At 36.1% G+C, this 21941-nt stretch overlaps 4 protein-coding genes across 8 annotated transcripts; 1 reads left to right on the forward strand and 3 right to left on the reverse strand.

Annotated features, from left to right (window-relative positions):
- Positions 1–367: 367 nt before the first annotated feature.
- LOC133682284 (protein STRUBBELIG-RECEPTOR FAMILY 5-like) lies at positions 368–5757 on the reverse strand. Its single transcript, XM_062105565.1, has 16 exons — positions 5289–5757; positions 4242–4374; positions 4054–4125; positions 3887–3952; positions 3656–3727; positions 3502–3573; positions 3346–3417; positions 3209–3274; positions 2891–2956; positions 2516–2805; positions 2082–2356; positions 1684–1955; positions 1391–1511; positions 1133–1269; positions 862–1018; positions 368–713 (listed from the first exon to the last, which is right to left on the reverse strand). The coding sequence occupies exons 1-16, from the start codon at positions 5389–5391 to the stop codon at positions 585–587; spliced, it is 2103 nt and encodes a 700-aa protein (XP_061961549.1). The 5' UTR covers positions 5392–5757; the 3' UTR covers positions 368–584.
- A 953-nt stretch (positions 5758–6710) lies between these two features.
- Positions 6711–9896, reverse strand: LOC133682818 (uncharacterized). The gene is made up of 6 exons (XM_062106348.1): positions 9492–9896; positions 9123–9267; positions 8590–8850; positions 8362–8443; positions 7505–7701; positions 6711–7250 (listed from the first exon to the last, which is right to left on the reverse strand). The coding sequence occupies exons 1-6, from the start codon at positions 9746–9748 to the stop codon at positions 6975–6977; spliced, it is 1218 nt and encodes a 405-aa protein (XP_061962332.1). The 5' UTR covers positions 9749–9896; the 3' UTR covers positions 6711–6974.
- Positions 9897–11349: 1453 nt separating this feature from the next.
- Positions 11350–16282, reverse strand: LOC133681920 (YTH domain-containing protein ECT4-like). 4 transcript variants are annotated; one of them, XM_062105118.1, is made up of 8 exons: positions 16124–16282; positions 15200–15237; positions 14933–15107; positions 14656–14732; positions 14064–14570; positions 12958–13497; positions 12379–12591; positions 11350–12064 (listed from the first exon to the last, which is right to left on the reverse strand). In XM_062105118.1, the coding sequence occupies exons 1-8, from the start codon at positions 16170–16172 to the stop codon at positions 11696–11698; spliced, it is 1968 nt and encodes a 655-aa protein (XP_061961102.1). In that variant the 5' UTR covers positions 16173–16282; the 3' UTR covers positions 11350–11695. The 4 variants fall into 4 exon arrangements, with proteins under 4 accessions (XP_061961102.1, XP_061961103.1, XP_061961101.1 ...); XM_062105119.1 differs by having other exon boundaries at positions 15200–15292; positions 16124–16280; XM_062105117.1 differs by having other exon boundaries at positions 15200–15276; positions 16124–16276.
- Positions 16283–16567: 285 nt separating this feature from the next.
- Positions 16568–19781, forward strand: LOC133682079 (uncharacterized). Of its 2 annotated transcripts, none has more exons than XM_062105332.1 (4): positions 16568–16696; positions 16789–16963; positions 18159–18476; positions 18943–19781. In XM_062105332.1, exons 1-4 carry the CDS (start codon positions 16649–16651, stop codon positions 19671–19673), a joined length of 1272 nt encoding a protein of 423 aa, XP_061961316.1. In that variant the 5' UTR covers positions 16568–16648; the 3' UTR covers positions 19674–19781. The 2 variants fall into 2 exon arrangements, with proteins under 2 accessions (XP_061961316.1, XP_061961317.1); XM_062105333.1 differs by lacking the exon at positions 16568–16696 and adding an exon at positions 17819–17900 and having other exon boundaries at positions 16872–16963.
- Positions 19782–21941: the final 2160 nt, after the last annotated feature.

The raw sequence follows: 21941 nt of genomic DNA on the forward strand, positions 1-21941 counted from the left end.
AACTTTGTTGAGTGTTCTTACTTCTTCAGTTTTGGTCGGTATGCCTTACTTGTTTCGTAAGGCTTTTATTTTAGTTTTGATTCGATGTCTTAGACGCTCCATTATTACCTTGTTTTAATTAAGTTTGGATTTTGACAAATGTAATGAATATTATGAATTATTATTTTTGCTTTAATTACTGATGAGGAGTTTTGAACTGTCATTTGATTTCATTAGTTTTGAAAAATATAATATTTTTAAAGATTATGAAATGCTGTGTATTTTTAAATAATTTATTTTTTTGATATGTTTGTTCTGAAACTTAGTTTAGATGAGATGTTCTTAGTACATTGTTCTTACATTACTAGTCATGGATATGAGATTTGGATCGTGACAAATAACAATAGCATTGACAAGCAACATGGAAGCTACCTCGCTTAGGAAGATGAATCTCTCCATAAAATCTTTCATGCGTAAAAATAAAAAGAAAAAATCTCCAAAAGTCCTAGGCAGCCAAGCCTACTAAAAAAGACATATTCAAGAGGCATAACCAAATAAGAAGAAATTAATCTTTTGATCTATATTAGTCTTGATAAAACACAGCACTAGTAGTCAGAATCCTCCATCTGACTAGAAATTGTAATATCGTCTCTCAAGTTCATACTCGATCGCTGAACTAATCGCACCAATGCTTGGACTACCTCTGACATAGGTGGCCGAAATTCAGGCTCCGCCTAGTAATACCAAAAATGCAACGCAAAATATTACTTCTCTTTAAAGAGTTCACCAACCTTTTGAATTTGTGAGAAAAAGAGATAGGAAATCTATCCTGCACTAACATTTCCTTGGCATGGAGGGATATAAAACGAAACCGGTTCTTACCTGTGCACAGAGGGCAATGATATCAGCGAATCGAGATACTGACTTCGGAGGGTATAGCCCACGCAATGCAGGGTCAACCATTTTTTCCAATGAATCAATGTCATGCAGTTGCGGGGTGGCCCATCGGACCAAACATTGTTCTGATTTGGGTCTCGAACTGCAAGGAAGTAAAGAAATATGACAGCTTAACTAGTTATGATACGGAGATTACATTGACTAACAACACTAGCAAATGGTGAATAAAAAGATTGCAGCAGTAGTGTAACCATACCTGTCGAAAGGCTTCCGACCAGTCAATAGCTCCAGCATCACCACTCCAAAGCTGTAAACATCACTCTTCATTGTATAAGCTGGAGGCTTAGTGCACTCTGGCGCATTGTATCCTACACCAAGGTTTTGGCTTGTCCGCTGAAAAGGAGAAAAATTATAATGATCAACATGGATTATGTTAATTTTATGATCCGTTGAAAACACATTTCCAAACTATGCTCGCGGTAAGGAGATCTTTTATGTCTCAAGAAATACTAACATGATGAAAGTTTTCCAGCCCGTAGTCGCAAAGACATGGGTTGAGTTCATTGTCAAGCAAAATATTTGATGACTTGATGTTCTTGTGGATGAAGGATGGAGAACAAACTTCATGGAGGTACCTGATGTGAAAATGTACTTGCTTCGTTAGAGAAAAGAAGGGAAGGAAACAGCTATGGGGAATCATTCTGCAGATGGGAGTACATCTGCTCCCTTACTCTAACAATCTAAGCATTTAGCCACTATCCATTTCAGGTAATCGAGTTGCATGAGCATGTGTTTGTATTAACTTACTCAACAGCGCGGGCCGTGCCCAAAGCTATTCTAACTCTGGTATTCCAAGTTAGTGGTTTACTGTAGTCATCTGCTACATGCAGGAAACCATGAAGTGAGCCATTCCTGAAATAGTCATATATCAACATGCTATGCCCTTGTTCTGCACAATAACCAGCAAGCTCAGCAATGTTCGGATGGTGAACTTTTGAGATGCTTGTGACAATTTCTGAAAAATCCTCTGGCTTTGCACCTTGAAGAAGTGATAAATCAATCGTTTTGACAGCTAAAACCTGACAAGCAAAAAATAAATTATGTTTCAAGAATGCAAAATCCAAACTTCTCGTTGCAAATTGTGTTTGATTCTGTGTAAATCCAGTGACAATTAAGCACATAAAATATGAAATGACTAGGCATACCTTCCCATCAGGATATTTTGCCCTGTAGACGCGACCAAGGGAACCCTCACCAATAAGTCGGCCTGGTGCAAAATTTCCAGTAGCAGTCTGCAAATCTGTCAACGAAAAAGCTACGGCACGAACAGAGGTGTTTCTTCCTGGATTTAGACAGCTTGCAAACTGGTTGTCATTTATAGACTGAGAAAAATTGGAAGGTGGAGGCTTGTAGCCCATGGAAGCAGCTTTTTGGAAAGTCTTTATATCAATCGGACCAGATGAATTGAGTGACTCAGTTTCTGTCACCAGTAAATCATATTGTTAATTTCACACCAACAATGCCATCAGAATGCACAGTTGGCACGAGACATCATTAAACAGTGACATTATGGTGCGAGCAGAAAGTATAGCAAAGTTGTCAACCATAAAATGATGCTGGAAGTCGGTCAAATAAATACCTTTAAACTCTTTCTTTATGGAAGCCATCGTGTGATTGGATAGTTCTTGTGATGAAAGGGGAGTAAATGCTCTATGCCGGCTACCTTTCTCCTCGTCAAGAAAATTTGAAGATGGAGAGGACCTTTTTCTTGAAAATAGTAATAGGAGAAGTACAAGTACAACCAGTGAAGCAACTACCATTAAAGCTATAGCGAGTCCACTCATGCCCTTTTTTCCACCTCCCTTTTCATGGGCTGAACTAGATTTACCACGAGGAGCATGACCAGATGACCACGAATTCCCCCCGGTTCTTCAGAAAATAGAATCACAAAGTCAGCGAAGCATTTTCTTACAACCTACATCCTAAAAAAAATGCGGATTTAGAGTGCTCTTACTCCAGATTATCAATGCCCTCCAGCGAATCAGGGACCCAGCCAGTGAACTCGTTGTCTTCAACATTCCTGCCGGTGGAACAGTGGATGCATGTCAGTGAGTCCTTTACTCTCCACTAACATCAACTACTGTATTTAAGTTTCATCATTCTTATACATGAATCAAGTGAAGTGCAAAGTGAACCCTACTCACATATGCTGTATCCAACTATCAAATTAATGCAGTGATTGAGGACTTCTGAATTTTGTACAATTATCAATATTTCTCACCTAAACTCAAGAACTAGAGCTGTTAATTGAACTGTGCAGAAGGTAACTTACAAATCTTTAAGGGGGAGTGCGGCGAGGACATCTAAGGTACCGGTGAATTTATTGTCTTGCAAATGACTGTACAAAGGCAAACAATCACAACAAGAAACTAAAAGCACATTAATGAAGATTTTATAACCACTTCTTACAATGTGCTGAGGCTTTTGAGTGCAGAAAAACTTTGAGGCAGATTCCCAGAGATCGAGTTGTGGGATAGATCCCTGCCATTCATCTCCACGAGTGTGGACCATAAATTCAACAAGAAAAAGAGTTCACGCCTTTTGATTTCGGTTAGTAGTACTTACATTGTTTTGAGTTTAGTGAGTTTTTGAAACATATCACTCAGCTGTCCATTGATTTTATTATGATTAAGATTTCTGGAGGAAGCATCAAAACAATGAGTATTCATTCTGAACAACTGGAAGGTTTGTTAACAAAGGACAGACCAAGTTTGCTTACAGGTATTGAAGTTTAGTCATCTGTGAAATTGAGTACGGCACATTGCCAGTGAAGCCATTATTAGAAAGATCTCTGCATATTAAACTTACAAGATTAATATCAAACGCATTGTATTCAATCTTTCCAGTAAAAAAGTGAGCTGGGGTAAATAAAAAAGGCTTGTTTTATCCTGCTCCAGATAAATTTGTTTGTATATTCAATATTAATAAAAGAAAATGTCAGGAGACTTACAAGTTAACTGTATTGGGAGGAAGCTGGTATGGTATATCATTATTGAGGTTGTTTTTGCTCACATCACTGTACTATCACAAATAATACAAAAAGCATTGAGGCCGTTATGTTCCTTCATCAGAAAAAAGTAGTGTAAGAAGTGCTGTGATTTAGAAGCTGGGCCTCACAAGTAGGTGACAGATTTCAAGTTTGATAGCTGGTAACCCAGTGATCCAGTAAGTCCAAGTCCAGATAACTTTCTGCAAAATTTTGACAAATAGAAGGCAGCATTCAGAAATTTCAGGGTTATTCCTGCTAAATTTATGAAATATAAGATCTGTTCACCGGATATACTTAGATAAGCAAATCTAACTACATTTGAGTCACAGATGAGCCTGAGCATTGGATCCCTTCCCATGAGTCTCCACAAGGGTCTCCACCTCTAGATTTCCATCCACTCAGTTTTGAAGGAGAATTTAAGCTTGTAAACATCACATTCAAAGCCGAAACTGCAATCGCAATATTGGAAACATCAGAATCTTTAAATACAACTACATATGAAAGTAACTTATTATTTTCTAATCATATAGATACTCAACAAATTATGATCATGTGATTGAAGATCATAAAAGAAGGGTTCAGAGTTTTAATGCTGTCCTCGAATATTTGAAGCTTTTAAGCCTACTTGTATCCAGTTTTGGTCCAAACTTATAGCTAAAACAACCAGTTCTTCAGTGGAGCATAAGGGATCCAATAACCAGATTGAAATACTTCTAAAGAAAAGCTTCTATTTTCTATAACTTAAACCCATCGGTTCGCATTCCATTACAGGTTCCGCTTTAAACCTAGACCATTGGACTATTGGAGGTGAAAATTGAGCTTATGGTTTTCTTCTATTATTTATTTAGCCTCAAAAAGGGTTCAACTTGATTCAAACATTACAACTGTGTATTGAAATGAAATTTTCAGCATAATTATTTTCATAATGAATGTGTTTATCTAGATATACATGAAGAAGTAGTTGTAAATATGCCTTGACAGATCCAATCTATGAAAACTAAGAACACCCCATCAGAAGTTATTTGCATTTAGAGAGAATAGCTTTCACTATCCATTGATTAAACAACAAATGGTTATGGTATTGATAAAGGCAATGTAGATCATAGATCACCCTTGAATGGTGTTAAATAAATCAAATTACATTCTCTCCTGAGGTTAAACATGCACAGAAATTTCAACCTCTGATCAACCTTAAGAGCCGACATATATATGTTATCTGAGAAAGGAACCTTACAAAATGTTATATAGTTCCTAAACACCATTACCTCATTCAACTATGGTAATTACCATGAGAATCAAAACAAAATGTAAAGTAAAATCAATTAGAATTTCAGTGCATCCACAAATGGTGTACGGTACATACCATCATCAGAATCAGTCTTTGAATGGACCAAGGTGGTCAGAATTCCAAGAGAGACAATCAAGAACCCTACAAGACTATGGTGCATTGTCCTACACCAAAACATAAACCAATATTTAAGCAGAAGAAAAGAGTGATGAGCTTATAAAAGCAACAAGATATTCAAGCTATCAAGGGGATGGCGATGAATAATGACGTTTCAGAATTCAGCCAAGAACAACAAGTTCCTGGCCTTCTAGGAGCAACAAGGAAATGGGAGTTTTCTCCTGTTCTTTGTTTATTATTTCTTCGGCTGGGGATGCTTGAGGAATTTTCTTTTTTGAGAAAAAAGAAAGAAAAGAAAAGTTGGCTATTTTTGAAGGAAGAGGGCTAAAAAAGTGAGTGGCATTTTTGCAGAGAAAAAAAGGAGAGCGAATGATCAGGAGAAATGAGAGTCTGTCAATGTTTTCCAGCCTTACAAGTTATTGCCAAGTAATAAAGCCTTCTATTACAGTCTCCCTTCCTTTTATAATCCATGGTTTTTCTCCGAGCCTTTTGCATAATCCATGGTTTTTTTTTCTACTATAGTTACGTATCCTTATATTTTACGGATGGTCAAAGGTATCTTCAAGCCAATTTGCGCATACATTACAATTATTTATATGAGAAATTTTATGGTATTTAGAAAGTAAATAATCACATCTTCTTAGTTATTATCTATAATATTTTTTTTTTAAAAAAAGAAAAATCTTATATGGTGATATTGTAAGTTCTAAACTCCCTGAAAGTTCTACATAACATGGCAAAGCATAATTCTCCATTCCATTCGTATCAATATAATCTATTTCATTCATATCAATATATTCTAACTGAAAGGATGGCAATAGTTATACAGGAGTAAATTAATGAAAATTTAGGAAAGATGCCTGGAATATGGAAAATCACTAGGAGAGAATGTCTCCTGTCAATAAACACTCCACAATTTGGTAATTGCCATATCAAGCTTTGTTACGATCATTTTATATGATTCGTACCCTTTTCAAGCTTGCTTTTTGTATCCTTAATTCAGTGATGGCAGCCTTGAATTGAATTTTAGGTCAAAAGTCAAATCAAATTAAGGCAAATAAAGAACAAAAAAGGTCTCCTATATTATGTTTGGTAATTTATAATGTGATTAATAATACAGTGAAAGTTTTTTAAAAGTATATTAAAATAATATTTTTTAAAAAAAAATTGTCAGCCAAAAAAACAACTTAGAAAACACTTTTAAAGGCATGAGCAACTGCAGTGACAATCGAGCACAGCCCAGCAATTTCGTCACGGCTAATCTTGATACTGCAAATCTCGAGTCTTCAAGAGGATACAAGATTGAGAGCTCTCTACATTTAAGCTTTCCAAACTTTTTGGTGCTGGCTCAATCTTCACACCTTGGTGTTGGCTCCTGACTTCCTGAAGATGGCTTGATAATTACATTAGTGGAAAATGGTAATAAGAATAATTAAGTCACAACTTTTCTATACACTTAGTATTCAAGGAACCAAACTACCACTGATGAGAAAGAAATTCAGCTCACTCCTACACGGACTAAATATGCACTCTCTTTAAGATGCATAAATGTCAGATTCCATGCTCTAGTTAACAGAATATGCGGTAACAAGCTTTATGAGGTCCACCACCATTAGTCTTGGTCATACAATGTCATCATGTACATCATCTTTCCCTTTCGTGGCCTGACGAGGCATCATGTTTTCTCAGCTTTGTCAGGATATATGCCATGGCAACTTTAGCACCAAGGCTAGAGTGCCCACGGGACAGGAAGATTACACCCCCTAGAAGAAGCAGACCATTTGCGACAATTTTTTTAGATGGCCTTCTCAGGAATTTCTTCTCTTTGGCTTCACCAGTATCTAGTCCCTGTGCGGCAATCAATGTTGAAGTTGCCTGAGTATCCACAACAGTGTTCAATGTTTCTAGTTCAGGTGGAACCTATGCCACAAGAGAAAACACAAATTTGATGATCTCAATATAATGAAGCAAGTAATTTTTTCGTTTTCAGTAATTTTGGCAGTTTAATCACCTACCCAAGGTTTTGGAAACTGAGTCATTTACACTACATATTTTGAATATTATGTGTAATGTTCTTAAGGAAACCTTGACTTCACCAGTATTTTATTGATAGGCTGTGCAAGTCAGAAATATTTTCTTTAACAACATCGGTATTTCAAGATGCTGGTGCTCACCTTCTGGATAAGAGTCACTGCAGTAACAGCTGGACCTGTCCAAGGATGACTCATCAGAGAGTATTTGCGTAGTGCATCATTCATCTTGCATACATAGCTCCATATGCCCCTTGAGAAAGCCAACTTTGCCATCTCCAAATTCAAACCAGCATCTTCTTGGTGAAACATTGTGATCTGACAAGCGTTTCTACCAGGGACTGTAAAATAAAGTGATTGAAATTACAAAATAATCAATAAACAAGTAAACTACTTCCATTTAGGAAGAGTTAAAAGAATAGGTAATAGACAATCCAAAAATAAACTGTTTTCATTTAAGAAGAACTAAGAGATCAGGCAAATTGAAAATCATGGACATAGTCTCCAAACATAGACCAGATGATGAAAAGTACCAAACCAAAACAAAAGTGATCAATATCTTGCATGAAGAAACCTTCAGTAGCACCAAAGGATGTTCCATTTCTAACTATATGAATAATAATACAAACTCCAGAAGGAAACATGATATAAATCAAACTGAGTCTGAGCTAAATACTTCATTCTGGAAAGAAACATGCAAGCTCTCTAAAATACTAAATTCCAAACAAATATGAAAATAAAAGGCCCAAAATCAGTGTCAATAAAGCTCATTATGAGACGTTTCATTCCTTGTTTGTTTGTTTTTTATGTTCGTCTACACTGCAATGTCAGGGAGATGATTTGTAGAAAATATTGAATTCCAAATAAATATGAAACTTAAGAGCTATATAATGTAAAAAAAAGTTCAATATCACAACGAGACACATCATGCTCTTTTTTTGTTTGTCTGACCATTTTGCAATGACAAGAAATCACTGCAAAAAGCTAGGTCAGGAACTTACCTTTACTGATTCTCCAACCAGATCTATAGAACTTCACTCGTACAAACCTCCTCTGTCTTACAGCTAAAGGGTATTCGCATTCCTAGACATGATCATCAACATCAAAATATAAATTAAGAATTAGCCATCGAGATGATAAATTCATGATAGCAAGTCCATGCAGGTAAATCACCTTGTAAAATGCAACAAGTAACTAATGCTTTCAAACTGATTGCAGTTGATTATTACCTTAATAAAGCAATAAAACGTTTTATCTTTTCCTTCCCACAATCTCCATGCTAAAACATATTCCCTTGGCGTCAAGAGAGGAAATTTCTTAATTGTGCAACCAATTTCAGTTCCATTAGTTCTATCCACCTGCAGCTGCTCATGTTCAACCACGGTCTTATCCCACTGCTTTCTGTATTCATTGTCCATGTAAAAGTCCCTTAGCACCTCCATGGTGCAATTTTCAAACACCGTCAAGCTCAAGTACTTTATAGGAGCATCCTGCAAATATGCAACAAGAAAACACCACGTTACATTAATTCACTCTAATAGCACTCTCCAGTCTCCACCAATAATAACCGATCCCAGTACAAAAGAGAAATCAATTGGTCAAGCCCCGCCTTTGTACCATAAGTAATGAACTCATAAAACACATTAAAAATTAAACTCTGAAATGAACGTAATTAATATATTCAACCAACCAAAAGGAGAAAACTTTTAGCAAATTGAAAACAGTACAACATTAGTAGTATTAGTAGTAGAAGGCAACTAACCTTAGGTTTGAAACATTTGGCAGTATATGCTAGAAGATTGTTTCTCTTATTTGTAACGTTTTCCCATTTCTCATTCTCAATTAGCTTCTCATCCAAATTCTCAATCAAAAACTTCAAGTCAGCTACTGAAACAATCTCTGAAACCCTGCATAAGCAGCAGAAAATAACAGAACTTGCATGTCAGTGACAAAAATCCACCCAAGATTGAAACTTTGATTCAATTAAACCAACCCCAATTCAACACAAACACCAAATCAATAACAAAAATGAAAAATAACCAAAAAGAAAGCATCCACGTAGAAGAAAAGGAGAAAATAATTATTTTCTCTTAAAAAACAGGGACCAGATCGAATAAGAAAAGCTAAGTACCTGGAATTAGAGGAGGCAATATCAGTAGCAGAAGCAGCTGGAGAAGAAGAAACGCTATGTCGCCTAGAAGAAGAAGAAGAAGAAGAAGAGAAGAATCTGAGCAGTCTTGTGGAGAAGTTGTAAAGGATAATGCAAAGAAGAACAAAGAGAATAGCACATCCATAACAAAAATTCAGTCTTTCATTTTGGAACCAAAAATCCATTGAAGATTTTAAAGAAGAATAGAGTGATGATCCATTGAAACCAAAGAAACCCATCTTTCTTTAGCAATTCTAAGTAAAACCCATAATTTCTTTTGGCTGATAGAAGAAAACAAAGGATGGAAGATCGGTCGGTCATTAACGAAGTTCACAGCTTTGCTTCTTTGATTTCCCTGACTTTTCTGTCACGACATTTTTTTCTCTCTCTCTCTCTCTTTATTTTTTTAAGTAAATTATTCTTTAGTCCCTGTTGTTTGAATGAAATTATGACTTAATCCTTTATATTTAAGAACCTATAACTTAATCTCTTTACTTGCTGAGTGTTGTTAGGCTTTTCTCTAATCTATCACCATGTGGGTTTTTCTCTAAGAATTTAAATCATGAAATGACTACGTTTTGGATTAAGGAAAAACCAAATAGTGTCCAAACAAGACAATGGTTAGCAAGATTCTAGGGGCTAAGCTATACATTTTAAACATTGAAGGACTAAGGAACACTTTACTCTCTTTTCTTATTTTCCTTCCTCCTAGTGGCTGTTAGTTGTTACTACAAATTACAATTTTCTTGGTTGGGAAAATTAAGATAATCACAAAAGTTATGAGTAGGACAATTTTAGTTTATTATTGTTAATGTATCCATTGATTTTTTGATTTCTAACATTGCCCCTTACTATGTTGAGATTCTGTCTGATTTTGGACGATCCACAAAAGTTTATATATTTATAGTACAATTTTGAGTGCAAGTTGATGAAAATATTTGGCTCTGGTTAAAATATTGAGGAAAAAAGGGAATTGGACTTAATTTTAGTGGAGAATCTTAAAGGATGTGTCATGTCAGGATCACTTGAATATCCACCCAATCCAATCCCTTCTTAGAATAATGCCAAATTATTGTACTAGTAGAAAGATGCCACTCTCAAGTTCATGGATAAGAGGATATGCATAAGCTACAAGATCACGCATAGACTCAGCATTGGCAATTATTTCCATCCTCTCCAATTGTTAATAGCAATTTATTGGTGAAAAGCCTCAAGGGATACTGCAGACATAGCAACCATTCACTCCCCCTCTTGTTCTCACTTTTCAGCACCAAACCAATCATAGCGATGCAAATGACATGGCATGAATAATTACCGCAAATTTAAGGATATAGTCAATAATTTTTTTTTTCAATGGCACTAAATAAAAGGTTTTGCATAAATCTCTTTCTTTTGGATCACGCTTTCAGTTCATCAGCTTGTCAGATTCACTATACTGCCTTCAAGATGATCAGTCCCTCTTAGAAATTGAATAGTGCCCTTATCTTGTCTCTTAAAGAAGAGAGTTGCACACTAGACGAGGTTCTAAAGTGATTTTGCTTTGCTTGAAAACAAAGTAAGCAGCAAGTTCCTTGTCATCAGCCACACTGCACATGCTGTGCACATAAAAGAGTTAGAATCATCAGTTCTTAGGTGACTTTTTTGTTATTCATTCTCTTCGTCTTCCTTCCACTAATACAAAATATCATTTGTTCCACTTCGGGTACTTGGTGCCAAGTGCTGACAGAATCCGACAACTTTGCTGTGTGACATCATTGTCATGATTCTTTCACAAATTGATGAATAACATGAAATAAATGAATTCGTAGCTCATTATGGAGAAACAATAGAATCAATGAGGTTCTTCCTTCAACATCTTTTGCTATATTTCCCTTATTTGCAAATGCAAGATCTCAACCAGTGTCTCCACATAACTATTCTCACCCAAACTGCAACATTAGGACCAGGAAAACAAAAGGAACACTGACTACAAGTAAAACACGACACTCAAAAAACCATGTATTATACATGCAGCGCATCTGCCCCGCAAAACTCATAAGCCCTTCATCCAGTTATGGATGTACTCCAACCAATTCTGAGATATAACTATCTACCTTCACAAGATAATGGAGAACTAGAAGATAGAATTAAAGTTCATGTCACATACACTACCAGGCACTGCCAAATCTTGCAGTATTTGTTTCTTCCTAACTGGTCTGTGAGGGGGAGACAGTTGTGATACCATCTTCCAATTTAACTCTAGTTCCCACAGCACCATCAGTGCCAGAACTAGCTCGATCAGAAACAATGCCTTCTTTGCTAGACTCATCCAAGCAGATAACTTGAGCAAAACTCTTTGACATCTGCTTGATAATATCAGTTGGCAAGGTAACTGCATTTCTGTGCTCACTTTCTCCGACTACACCAACAGCCAGCAGGCTGGCTTGCTGTCTGGCCTTCCTATCTTGCATGGCTTTCTGTCGATCCTCGTAAAAATCAAAATCATCTAAGATAGATGTATCAGTTTCATAATTCTTAAAGATGTTCAACATCTCAACACCCTGCTCCAATTTCACCTGCAATAAATCAAACTTTATATTAGGTACAAGAGATCTGAGAAAATACATGTTTCGGAATTTCTATTTATAAAAGTGTGAAAAGAAACCAAATAATTTCCTAGAAAAGAAATAGCCACATTATCATTAATATTTTAAGCTTACATATAGCCAGTGACATCACATGAACTGCAACTGAGTCAGAATAAACTAACTACCTAGACTCTCCTGGAATTGGAATTTCAAGGACCAACAAACAACTGGTAATTTCTTGTTGTGGACCAAAAATACCTAAAGCACTAAGAAATTTTTTGATGTTCCAAATGAATTCCTACCTCCTGCGTGTCTCGACTGTTAGTGACAGGCTTGTTGTCATTATTTTCCAAAACAATGTGACGAAACTGGCTGTTCGGGACATCTTTAATAATGTGCCATTTGACAGGGAACTGCCCACTCCACTTGTCCTGCTGCCAGTAATCCACACTCTTGTCAAAGTCAACAGGTCCAACCATTTCAGCCACCCCACAGAATTGAGCACTAGCATTCACCTGCATATAAGAGTAACAGATAGTACATTAGCAAGAAAAAAGAAATTAGAAGTTCAGAGGCAATAATAAAGATTTAGCATTCACCTGCTATAAGATTAAAAAAAAATTAGAAGAATATAAAGGAACCATAGAAATTAACAAAGAATTAGAAGTTCAAGAGGCAGATATGTTGCAGGAGCTTTGGTTTCCCTCCAATATTGGATAGGAGTAAATACAGCACTAAGACATTGATGCATTTAAAAGAAATGTAAACATCACCAAAATCTCTAGTTCAGTGATATATATCAAGTTCTTTCTTTTTGGCCCAAGGCAGTGGTCTGGTTTCCAAGTTGCTAATCTTTGAACACTGAAGAATCAGGTATTTACCGAAAATAAGAGAAACACAGGACAAGGATCTTGCTTGTCCTTAGCTTCATGATAGGCAGTATCCAATTTTCTATTCCCATTTGGAGTGCTGGCCCAAACACCATATTTGATGCTCTTGTGAACATTATCTTCACTGTATGACTTGATGATGAAGAACTTAGCATCCTTGTATTCAGTCACAAAATCTGATTGGTTGTATGACTCATCATGGATCTTGGCAGATGGTTTGCTATGTTTCTTATCATCAACAGAAGGACCATGATCAGCTGTATTTTGAACCTTAGACTTTGAGGCCCTTGGACCTCTGTTTTGCTCGCTAAGAATATCAAGACTACCGTTGCAGCCACATAAGGAAATACTGCTTCTTCCTCGCAATCTGCTGTTTTCAAGGGAGAGCCAGCCCCGGCTGTTTGTCCCCAAACTAGAAATTGATGCACTTCCAAAACCAGATCCCTGATTGTAACCACTCTGCAGATAGGCTCTTTTGTAGGAGTTTGAACCTGATTCAAGGCCATAAAATGATCTTTGTTGATGAGATGCCTGCAACAAAAAACTTGTCAGCTAGCTTTAATACTAAAAGCCATAATCTGCCTCATCAATTGTTATGACGATCCCTGGTGCTCATCATAACATGCTAATCAGTAACAAAAATGCACACTATTTGTACATTAAAAATGTTTGCAGTCATAGCCAAAATTTATGGCAGTGCAAATGTAAGCTAGGGATGTTATTAGGCCTATACCATGTTTTGGATATGGGTAGAAAAGAAGGATAAGTTTAGTAAAAACCATGTAATAAATTCTTAAAAACATCAGCTGGCCTACTATCTTTATAAGGAAAAAAGCAAGAGCCTTCAAACAATCATTTAGTCATTTATTGGCAAATAATAAATAAGGTCTTTTGCATGATTGGTTTGCTAGGGCTACAGAAATCTTGCATAAATCATCATTTAAAGTTATGATAAAATTTCCAAATACTAAGCTTATAAAATTGATCTCGGACAAAACAATCTACACCATTAATTACAGTAACATCTTGTAATGAGAAAAGGTAAGTGGCATCATGTATTATCTACAGAATATTAAAAAAAAGGTAAGAAAACAAACCATTCCAACATTCTGCCCAAATGACCCAAGCATGCCAATAGGCTGTGGAGAAACTGCAGGTGAAAAGGGGGACAAGGGCCTATTTCTATCAGAGGGCTTTGACCAAGCTGACCAAAGTCCTCCAGATCTCAATCCATCAAACCCATGCTGCACATCATGGAAACCATGTTTTCCTGGAAAACTGCCTCCACTAATTGATCCCACAGGAGGATAACTAGGCCTTGGGCCGAAAAGCATGTTATCACCTTGTTGGTCGATGTTTGCCAATGTGTTGAACTCTGGTTGTGAAATGGGTGATGGTGAGGTAATATATGACATATTAGGAGGACCTAGATGCTGGTAATAAGGTGGCCCAGAAAATGGAAATTGCTGAGGGGAGTACAAGTGTGCATCACCACCGACAGAAGGTAAAGGAGTGGTGACTGGAGAATAAGGTCCATAGGGCATTTGTGGACTATATCCATATCCAGCATGAAATACAAGAGAGGGATTATCATTGTAGACACCCTAAATAAGATTAAAAAAAAAAGGTCAGGGAATAATAGAAAATGTGATCTAAGTAAGAAAATGATGCAATGGAGGGGGTGCTTACAGGTGACCCAATTTCTAACCCTTCAGCATTTATGTATGGAGGATATTCATCCCATTCACCAGTCGCATTGTCATAACCTGATTGACAACATGAATAAAATGGCCCCTTAATTAATTTACCTAAGATATCAATGATCAGAAACTAAAACAGAAAAATATTGCAGTTACATGCATTTGACGTCTAAACATTAATGCTTAATGTTATCGGTGTGACATCAATGATCAGTGTGATCAGTGACTGTCAAGTTCAGGGCCCTAAAAAGGACTGTGAGACTAACCCCTGTAGTAGAACGCCTGTGCCTGAGGGGCATAAATATTAGGTGGATAGACAGCACGATCTCCAGGAGAACCAAAAGCTTCAGATTGACCTGTGTTATTCCTCGGATGACCTAAAGGAGCTGTATCCTGAGAGGAATTAGGAGAAACTGACGTCTCATTTTTTGCTGATAGAGTCTGAAAAGAAGTCACAAATAAGGCTTATTTTAAACTTGTGAGTATGGAAAGAAAAAAAAAAGTTCTGAGGATTGAAGTTTATGTATAACTACCCGCTCCTCCATGTTATCTGATTCAGCAGGTTTCTCTTCTGCATCCATGATCAGTATGCTCAGTGACTTAGTAGAGTCTTAGAAACACAGGCACTACAAATTTATTGACCAATCAAAGCTAAAATTGGAGATACGAAAACTTGAAGCTATGAATATGTGCGCACAAATCCACACATTCACACCTATGCACATATGGTAAATATAAGAACGTGAATACTTAAAAAAAAACAAAAAAAAAAACCCAGTAAGATCTATTCGATACAAGAATTAAACAGGCTACCGCCATACATAATACAAAACAATGAGCAACCACTCATTAGTAACCAAATTCTATACACTATAACCATTCTTTGATCAGTTGAAGATATCAGCTTGACAACAATAAGTTAGCTCATAAAAACAGACATCACCTTGAATTCTCAAGCATATCAAACATTTTTCTTTTCGTGCCACTGGCTCATAATTCCAGAAAGCAAACCATGTCAAGAAATCAATTAAGCTTCTTGAACCTCCCCTTCACAATACTTCACTGAATAATTAGCTATACATGACAAGCAAAACGGAGAAGTTGCAATAATTAAGGTCATCTCACACAACCCAGATCTCAGATCTCAAAATGAAACACCCAGCACAGCCCAGATCAAAGCAATTTAATACCTCATACATGTTTACAATATCTCAGCGTACAAAAAGACAAGGATCCTCCAAAAACTAAAGAAAGAACAAGAAAGATTGACTTTTTATATTCAAACGAACATGACCAAACAATCCACAAGCCAATTCATCCTATAAATGACTTAATCTCCATCAAATCAAAACACCCCAACAACAAAAAGGAGACTTTGAATTAAAAACAAAAAGGAAAAAGATAAAAACTGTATACAATTATGATGAAGATAAGAAGTGGGGCAGGTAGAGAAGTACCAGAGGGACGATCTGGATCAGGTTGCGATAGTGATTGGGTTGCCGCCATATGAATGAATCAGAGGAAGATCTCTTCAGAAATGGCACCAGAAGCTAAGTCAAAATACCAAAAAAGTATATATCCTTTTCCCAACATAGTTATATAGAGGGAGTGAACAATTTTAAAATTAAAAATAAATAAGTCGAGTGGAGCAGAACTCTATCAATGTTTTTTTTTTAAAAAAAAATATTAAATTAATTTTTGAAAAAAGAAAAGAAAAGAAATTTTATTATTTTAATATAATTTTTAATTAAAAAATATTTATGTGAGAATATAATATATTGTATTACTAAATACACAAGGATTCTACCTGAAGTAATTTCAAATATATTATATTAAAATAATATTTTTATATAATATTTTTCAATTAAAAATATATTAAAATAATATTTTTAACATTAAAATCTCCAATTTTAGCTTTGATTGGTCAATAAATTTGTAGTGCCTGTGTTTCTAAGACTACTAAGTCACTGAGCATACTGATCATGGATGCAGAAGAGAAACCTGCTGAATCAGATAACATGGAGGAGCGGGTAGTTATACATAAACTTCAATCCTCAGAACTTTTTTTTTTCTTTCCATACTCACAAGTTTAAAATAAGCCTTATTTGTGACTTCTTTTCAGACTCTATCAGCAAAAAATGAGACGTCAGTTTCTCCTAATTCCTCTCAGGATACAGCTCCTTTAGGTCATCCGAGGAATAACACAGGTCAATCTGAAGCTTTTGGTTCTCCTGGAGATCGTGCTGTCTATCCACCTAATATTTATGCCCCTCAGGCACAGGCGTTCTACTACAGGGGTTAGTCTCACAGTCCTTTTTAGGGCCCTGAACTTGACAGTCACTGATCACACTGATCATTGATGTCACACTGATGACACTAAGCATTAATGTTTAGACGTCAAATGCATGTAACTGCAATTTGATTCGGTTTAGCTTTGATTTTAGTTGCAGAAATCCAAAACTCATTGAACTGAATCGGTTTAACCAAAACTAAACCTAGGATAAAACACTAAGCAAGTATAAAAATAAATAAAAAAACTTATTAAATGGAGCACATGATATCTGCCCAAATGCAACTACACGTTATATATGTAGTCAATTGTGGCATGAAGCTTTTTACAAGTCCTTGTTTTTATCACATTTTTTGTTTTTTTTAACACGGGAATTAATGACAATATGGTATTGGGAGGGTATGCTTGTGCTCCAAGCATAGCTTGAAACTTCAAATTCTCTTTTCTCCTCGCAGTAAGATGGTAGCCTTCAGAATATATAAAAGGTGGTGTTTATCGAAATATTTTTCCTGCTCTAGTGGGCAACTAGGTATCATTAGAGATAAGATTCATAGCTTCCACATCTTAAAAAACATCAAACTAGTTATGTATAGTTTTTCCACAATACTTGATTTAGTGTGTATTTGACAACGCAGTGTTGTTTTTATTTAAAAATATATTAAAATAATATATATATATATATATATATAAATATATTAAAAATACTTAATGCAAATATCAAGATGAAAACAATTTAAAAAGTACTTCAAAAAAACATATTAAAATGTGAAAACAAACGAAACATATTAAAGTGTGAAAACAATCACGCTGTTAACTTTATTTTTCATAGAGTGATCAAATTAAATATTTTATGCAAGTACAGGGACAGAAGGAGTCACAATCCCTCAATTTATAATGGAAGCATCTAAAAATCAACTTATAGTTACGACAAACATCACCCTAAGGTATCTCCTCTCTCAAGGAAGATTTATTTATTTATTTTGCATATATAGGAGTAGAACTCAACAAAATTTGCATGACATGCCACTCCTAACAATCACGACCACAGACAGGCATAAACACAAATTCTCAAACCAAACTGCGGTCTTGGTTGTAAAATTTGACTCTTCAATTTTGTGTCCACAAACTGTTTGACATAATATCCCAACCATTTTTATGATATTACAAATGCTTTAAACAACTCTTCTCGTTTTGTTAACTAGGCATGGAAGTGGCACAATGTTATCTAGATGGCAATGCAGACGCAGTAGAGTTTTGTACGCATGAGCCGTATCACAATGTTTTAGCAGCTGCAACTTACACTTTGCAGGAGGGGGATAGGCCGAGTCGAACTGGTAGCATTTCACTTTTCGATGTAAATCCTGATGTGGGTCGGTTTGAGTTGTTTTACCGCGTGGAGACTGTGGGGATTTTTGACATTAAGTGGAGTCCTGTTGTTGGGAATGTGGGTCCAATGCTTGCGCAAGCTGATGCTGATGGTTACTTGAGAGTTCATGGATTAGAGTGCTGTTCTAATGGAGGTAAAAGAACTTCGATTTTGAAAATTTAAGTTGTGTGGCATGTGCGCCCGTATTTATGAGTGAAGTTTTGATTCTTGAAAAATATGAAGTGAAAAAAGGAATTTTGCCCATGAATAATGTTATTGGTGTATAGTTAATCTTACAATTTTCCATGTCCTTAAAAACGCATTTTCTTGGAAACAAATGATGGTGGTCCTTCTTATTTCCTTCTTACATGTTAATATCATGGGTGACTGCTAAGTTAGTAAGTTTAAAACCCAGGATAGGACCTTTTTCGTACTTGTGATAGGAGGGATTCAGAAAGGGGAAGGGTTAACATTGATATGTAACCTAACAATTGGACAAAGTAGGAAAATAATGGTTATATGGACTGAAATTATAAATTTAGTTACTTGACTACGAAATCTATGCTCTTGTTGTCCTGTTTGCTTGGTTCTTAGGAGTTTTTTGTTAATTCTTGATGCAGGGGACTCTCTATCTCTAAGAGAGATAGTTGGTGAAAAAATAAGCTCCTCTATGTGTCTTTGTGTGGACTGGAATCCATCAACCACATCTATCTCAGTGGGGCTTTCTGATGGTTCTGTATCTGTAGTGTCCTTTTCAGAGTCCCAGTTAAAAGTAATTCAAGAGTGGAAAGCACATGATTTTGAGCTATGGGCTGCATCATTTGACATTCACCAACCTCAGTTGGTATACACTGGTTCGGATGATTGCAAATTCAGTTGTTGGGATTTAAGGGATGGTCCTTCCAATTTGGTGTTTCAGAATTCTAAAGTCCATAAGATGGGTGTCTGTTGCATTGCAAAGAGTCCTAGGGACCCTAATATCTTACTCACCGGTAGTTATGATGAGTATCTAAGGCTATGGGATGTAAGATCAATTTCCAAACCAGTCAATGAAACTTCAGTTTGTTTAGGGGGAGGAGTTTGGAGAGTCAAGCACCACCCATATGTACCAGGCGTGGTCTTAGCAGCTTGCATGCACAATGGCTTTGCAGTTGTGAAGATTGATGAGGAGAAAGGAGAAGTGATGGAAACCTATACCAAGCATGGCTCACTTGCTTACGGTGCAGATTGGCAGAGGGGGAATTTATCTCATAAGGTCAAACAAAACAGCTCTGTAGTGGCTACTTGTTCCTTTTATGATCGGCTTCTTCAGATATGGATACCAGAAAGTAGCGTTGTTAAGCAACTTTAATGCAGTTAAATATATATGTGAAATTAATGACTGAGAAATATTTTTTACATTCAGAGAAGAGAAAGACCGGAAAGTTAACTATATTAATAAGAGATAAATATTTTTTAATATGAACAATTATCTTAGATGGAGAAATATGATGATTTATCATATCTTTTATACTTAAATTGTAAATGATTATTCACATCAGACATATAGTTTTGGAACTTGATAATGTTTAAGTTTTTTGGGTCTGGAATGTTTATCAAACTCATATTACATTGGGCTTAGCTGATTATCAAGTTTAAATTTTTTGGGTTTGATATATTTATTAGATTTATTTTATTTAATTTTTTTTAAATAAATAAAAGTCTTAACCAAAACTTAGCTCAATAACTTACAATAAAAACTCAATAGTTCCAGTATTTTTTTTATTGTTTATTCAAAATAGACCTCAGTCAGGCATCCCTTAAACAGGGTCCTAGCATGATCAATGCTTGCACAGATGGGAACAACGTGGTGACTTTAGATTTATTGAACCACTTAAAATTGTTATTAATTTCTATGAGCCTAGTACCTCTTTATGGTTGTGGGTGATTCCCCGCCTATCTTTGCTCTATTGTGTTATAGTAGCTCTAGCATTTGCTGCTTGAAAATGAGTGAAAATTGCACACCATGGCATAAGACAGAGAGGATGCTTTTGTTGTTGAACTAAAGAGAGACTGTTTCCGAGGTTATCTTTGAATAAGAACAGATTGTTGGACAAGGACGGTAGCTTGTTTGAGTCGCATCAGAAAAACCTATAAGGTTTGTGTTGGTGGTTCAAATCTGCCAGCAATGCAAACAACATATTTTGTTGCGGTGCAAACTCAACCCCTTCAGAAGGAGTTGAGGTTGCACCGCAGCCGCAACCTCAAGCCCAACTCTGGCTAGTCTTGAAAATTTTCAGTCCCTGATAAGATTTGAAATTACTTCATGTAGAACCCCCCCAACACCACCCCTCACCCCCCTCCCCGCTACGCACAATTTCATCAACCAATAAAACCTTATTCTAATCCATTCTCTTACTTCCATTATTTCTTCTAATCCTTCTGTCCTTCTATACCACATTAATTTTTTTAGTCTTATTTGCCTGCAAAACCCGTTTCTGATCTTTAATTTAAGACTGTTCTAAACACCACAAATGTCTCTCATTGTCTTGTAGATTTTAGCCTCTACATGGTTCAGTCATCAATTTAGACTCTTTACAGAAATGGGTTGGCCCAAGCTTTCATGGTTGGTTTTGCTGTGTTGGGTTCTTTCATCTCTGTGCTTTAGAGCTCTCTGTGAAGATGCAGAGGTATCTGTGAAGTTCTTGATGGCTCCCCATGCATTCTCACACTTGAACATAGCTACATTTGAGTTTTATATCAACAAAACTCATCCCTAGAAAATGAATGTGGAGAAAATGTTTGAAAATCCGGTTTCCTTTCTATTTTCTGGTTTATTGTCACTGTTGGTTCATTCATTGAAACTTTTCTTCTTCATTCTCTGTTAACTTATTGTAATTGAATAACATGCATGCAGCTGGATAGTGGCTCTCAATCTGATTGTGGAGCTAGTAAGGTTTCCTACCAGGGCTTGCAAAATGGGAATCATATACATTTGAGGTCTGCGTCAAGGGGTCTCAAGGAGTTGGCTGTGCTACCTATAACTGGACTGTTGGTTAAGAAACCTTCTTTCATTCTTTTTGAGTAAATATTGTGAAATTCCCTTAACAGCTATCCTTTCTGCAGATACCAATTTCTACAGTGACTACAAGAAATAAGCAAACGTAAGTAGTTAAGCATTGTTAAAAATGTTGTGTGGTCATCTGTTGATCTATTTATACTGAAGTTCCTTATGGATTTCTGATGCTTAACATGAGTATCTTGGTTCTCATAGAGCAAAAGAATTCAAGATCTCTTGATATTGAGGAGGTTTGATCTATGATTGCATGGATTGGCACAAAGGGATCCCTATAGCCGATCCCAACTAGATTGCGATTGAGGCATGGTTATTACAAAAAAACTGAAAGATTTTGTTAATTCACTGTGTATCCAGAGACATTTACACTGTGGATTCACACATTGCAAAGCTTTTTTTTTTATTATTATTATCTCCCTTCTTTTTCCTCGAGAAAAAATGGGCAGTAAGCATGGCTCCTCTACATTGGGATAATGGCAATTAGCACTGCCAGTGTTTGCATTTGTTTTTGTGTTCGATCTTTTCTTGATTTTCAACTGGGAGGTGGAGGTAATCCATGCTGGT

This window comes from Populus nigra, chromosome 2, assembly GCF_951802175.1.
Source record: "Populus nigra chromosome 2, ddPopNigr1.1, whole genome shotgun sequence".
Lineage (NCBI taxonomy): Eukaryota > Viridiplantae > Streptophyta > Magnoliopsida > Malpighiales > Salicaceae > Populus > Populus nigra.